Source organism: Macrosteles quadrilineatus, unplaced genomic scaffold, assembly GCF_028750875.1.
Source record: "Macrosteles quadrilineatus isolate MER2022 unplaced genomic scaffold, UCM_ALF_1.0 Scaffold_1__1_contigs__length_201487025, whole genome shotgun sequence".
Taxonomy (NCBI): domain Eukaryota; kingdom Metazoa; phylum Arthropoda; class Insecta; order Hemiptera; family Cicadellidae; genus Macrosteles; species Macrosteles quadrilineatus.
Window position 1 is genome coordinate 89,448,206 of NW_026542594.1, and position 4,196 is coordinate 89,452,401.

At 35.1% G+C, this 4,196-nt stretch overlaps 1 protein-coding gene across 1 annotated transcript; it reads left to right on the top strand.

Moving 5' to 3' along the window:
* Positions 1-442: 442 nt before the first annotated feature.
* Positions 443-3,252, top strand: LOC128982977 (uncharacterized). Its single transcript, XM_054402099.1, has 2 exons — positions 443-933; positions 2,421-3,252. Exons 1-2 carry the CDS (start codon positions 472-474, stop codon positions 3,243-3,245), a joined length of 1,287 nt encoding a protein of 428 aa, XP_054258074.1. The 5' UTR covers positions 443-471; the 3' UTR covers positions 3,246-3,252.
* Positions 3,253-4,196: the final 944 nt, after the last annotated feature.

The following is a 4,196-nucleotide window of genomic DNA, read 5'->3' on the forward strand; positions in this document are numbered from 1 at the left end:
TTGAGACTGACTGGTGAATGAAAACAGTTGTAGATAAACTATCGTACTGTACACTAATTGTGAACAGTGTTTAGGTACAATTAAAATAGTGTAATAATGTGTATTTTTTATGTTTATTAAAATTTTTAATTTCCAATTCACTGTTTTTTAAGTATTGTACTCATGATTAGATGTAAATAACCTATACAGTTTAAAACCATAACCAAGTGATCAGGAATATTTGGTTTACCGAGCTTAAAGCCGGGTTTACACTATGTAGCAAAAACTGCTATATAACTTTTGCTAGATGTAGCATTTGCTATATGTAGCAAATGTTATATAACATTTTTATTCGGAACTTTTTACTCCTGCTAGATGTTACATGTAGCAAATGCTAGATGTTACATATAGCAAATGTTATATAACATTTCAAATCACAGATTTTTTAATGCTACATGCTACATGTAGCAAAACCTTTCTCCATTGTCAAAAATGTCGCGGAGACATGATGTTGCGCTCGCTGCTGCGATAACTGTGATATTGGCCTGTCAGAGGAGAGAAAGGAGGTTTTGGGTCAGACCGTCACTTGCTGCGAGGGTGAGGTATAGTGGAACTGACCTGTTAAAAGATCTTGATGCAGATGATGCTACGAATCATCCTTCATTGAGGTGTGAAATTCGGTGTGACGGTAGTTTTAAAAACTTCTTAAGGATGACAAGTGAAGATTTTGAGTTTATTATTTTTATGATTGGACACAAAATTGGAAAGAAAGACACTAAATTCAGGGATGCCATACCAGTACGCGAGAAGTTAGCAGTGACTTTAAGGTTTTTAGCAAGTGGGGATTCTTACCAGAGTTTGAGTTATCTTTTTAAAATATCCAAGTCCGCCATCTCACTCTTGATTCCTGAAGTGTGTGAAGCTTTGATTGATTTGTTCAAGGACTGCATCAAAGTAAGTAATGACTCACCGTTGTATTTAAATTGTAATTTATTAATAAATCAAACAACGTGTTACATATTTAGTTGATACAACGTTACATTTATACTGCTAAAAAATATAGTTTTAACAAGTAGTCTACGTAAAAAAAATATTTTAATTAATGGTGCATATAAAACTCGCAATTACCTTACATATAAAAATAACCTAAAAAAATAATGATAAAGGCTACCCCAAAGTTCATAACTTGTGTGTAACGTTACAGTTAACAAGTTAACAAAATATGTGTACATAAAAATATGCTTTTTTTATTGTTGCAAATAGATTTTGGAACCACCTTATACAAATTTAAACAAATTTCAAAGTTATCCTGGAAGTTCATTACTTGTGTTGTATATTACAGTTAACGAGTTAACAAGTATGTACCCATAAATATGTTATTTATTACTGCAATTATAAATTGCAATTACCTTGCAAAAAAAATAACCTAAAAAAAGTACCTGAAGGTTCATTCATTACTTACTTATAACGTTACAGATAACGAGTTAACAAGTATGTATCCATAAATATGTTATCTATTGTTGCTTTTAGGAATTGCAATCACTTAACATATAAAAATAACCATATGGCTCTCTTAGTAAATTATTTAACATTATTTAGAACACTGTTAATGAACGCATCTGTTGGATCGACGGAATCGTTTGGCTCTGACTCGTTTGGGGGCAGCTGAGAGTCATTATGGTCTTGAGAAGTTGGTTCAGGAAAAGGAGAGTTTGATGCACTAGCATTTAGAGATGTCGAAGAACTGTGATGGAATTGCTCCATTTCCAAATCATATAAAACCTGAGATATTCTTTGTTTAGCCACAATCTGGTAAAGTTTTGTATTTAAGTTTCTAAGTTGACAAGCTACATGCGCCCCAAAAACATCAAATTCATCCTTGATATGATCCTCATTATCCTTTTCCTTAACTAATTTTTGCATTACACCGTACGCTTCTTCGGCGAGTTCTCTTGACGACTTTTTCTTAAGCGGTCTTGATGGTGGCTGAAGGGCACGTTTACCAGTCTGCTGTTGTTTGCTTGGCCCAGCGGCAGTGTAGTCCTCTTGTTGCGATTTTACACCAGCGTCCATATCCAGAACTGAAGATTCTTCTTCATTAAAGTCCTCCTACAATAGGGGAAAAATGCTATATAATTTCATAATTGATAACTAAATATATATATTAAATATATATTGTTTACCCTCCATTAGACATTATAATTAGTGATCATTTAGCCTACTTTTGAATAAGTTAAATCAGAATAATTTAAGATATTCAAAAGCTTGTCTCTTTTAATTTATTTATAAATTGCCTTGAGGCTCAATTAATGAATTTAATTATTAATTTGATTATATTTGAATTTTTAAAGAGGGATAAAATGTGTGAGTTAGGTACTGTAGAGCCAACCACCCCCCCCCCTCACAAAATAACGCAACATAACGCTGCGCTGTTGTTTTAGGTACCGACTTCAGAACATGAATGGCTCGCAGTTGCTCAGCAGTATAACAGCAAGTGGAACTTCCCCCATTGTCTGGGAAGCATGGATGGAAAGCATGTTACATTGCAAGCGCCTGTTCATAGTGGTAGTGATTTTTTTAATTACAAAGGATCATTTAGTATCGTACTTTTCGCGATTGTTGATGCCGACTACTGTTTCTTATACGTAACCGTTGGATGCCAAGGACGACTATCAGATGGCGGTGTATTCGAGCATACGCAGTTCAAAGAGATGATGACAAACTGTCAGCTGAACACTCCTAAGGCAAAATGTTTGCCCGGAAGTACGTACCCTTTTCCACACGTGCTTCTAGCAGATGACGCTTTCCCCCTTAAATCTTGGATAATGAAGCCTTTTCCAGGGACTCACCCAAAGGGCAGTGCTGAAAGGATTTTTAATTACCGCCTTTCGCGTGGTAGAAGAGTGGTAGAAAACGCTTTCGGTATATTATCGGTGGTGTTCCGGGTTTTGAGAAAGCCCATGTTGTTGGAGCCGAAAAAGGCTGAACAAGTGGTTCTCGCGTGTACATATCTCCACAATTTTCTACGAAGAAGTAAAACCTCCAGTACAACATACACACCACCTGGTACCTTTGACTTGGAAAATGAGAAAACGTATGAACTGATACCGGGTCAGTGGAGGGTAGAGGGTTCACCGTCTGGTACATTGTTCAAGTTACGCCGTCTGCCAAGGAAACCCTCAGACTTAGCGAAACAGGTCCGTGTGAAGTTGAGTGAATACTTTCTAACCAACGAAGGATCAGTTCCATGGCAAAACAATGTGTGAATGAAGGCTAGGATCAAATTGTTATTGTTAATAGTCATAATGAATAAACTCTATATTAAATAAGTCCAATAAACTTATTTGTAGTTATGGTAAATTATTGTTCCAACCTAATATATTTTTTATTTGGTTTTAACTGTATCATAATTACTCATTGCGAGGGAGCGAGCGAAATGGAGAGAGAAAGAGAGAGAGAGAGAGAGAGAGAGAAATTAACTTCAGTAAATTTACTAAGAAATTAAGTTTAATTAGTTAATTAGTATGGACTATCCAGATTGCCATAGTTGATCTAACGTACACAAAATTAGATAAAGGTAACTTGATTAAATGGACAATGAATAACACTAGATAATTATGGCGCTCAAAATTTGAGCACTTGGAATCTTTAGTATGGCCAGACTTTTTAAACAGCTGTTGAAATATAATCATACTGTGAATACATTAGTTTAATTCAGTTTGGTCCAATGTCGATGGATAGAGCTACTGTTGTAAAACTACAATTGTTGATATTGTATTTAAGTTATGCCCTATCTTGCAATTATGAGACGTACTACATAAAAACTCCTTTAATTTGACACCTCAAACATTAAAATCCGTGCAGCCATTATCGAGTTATGACTGTGAAAAGAAATCCCCTCGAGTATTAATATATAGATAACAATTTTATAATTTTAGCCTACTTAATAGCCTACTAATAAACTGCAATATGTATTTCAATAGTGAGTAGGCTATAGAGTTAATTTAGTCAGAATAAATTAAATACTAAGAAACCTAGCGTAAAGAAAGATGGACAGAGAGACAGACTGATAGAAATACAGATAGACAGACAGAGGTTCCTAGTAGTAAGGGCGTGAGAACCAGTCAGTGTTGATGTTTCCGCGGGTAGTGACTGTATATTTCCGGTGAGTGTTGCTGAACGTAATCATTTTTTTTTAGAGTTGGGTAAATGTCACG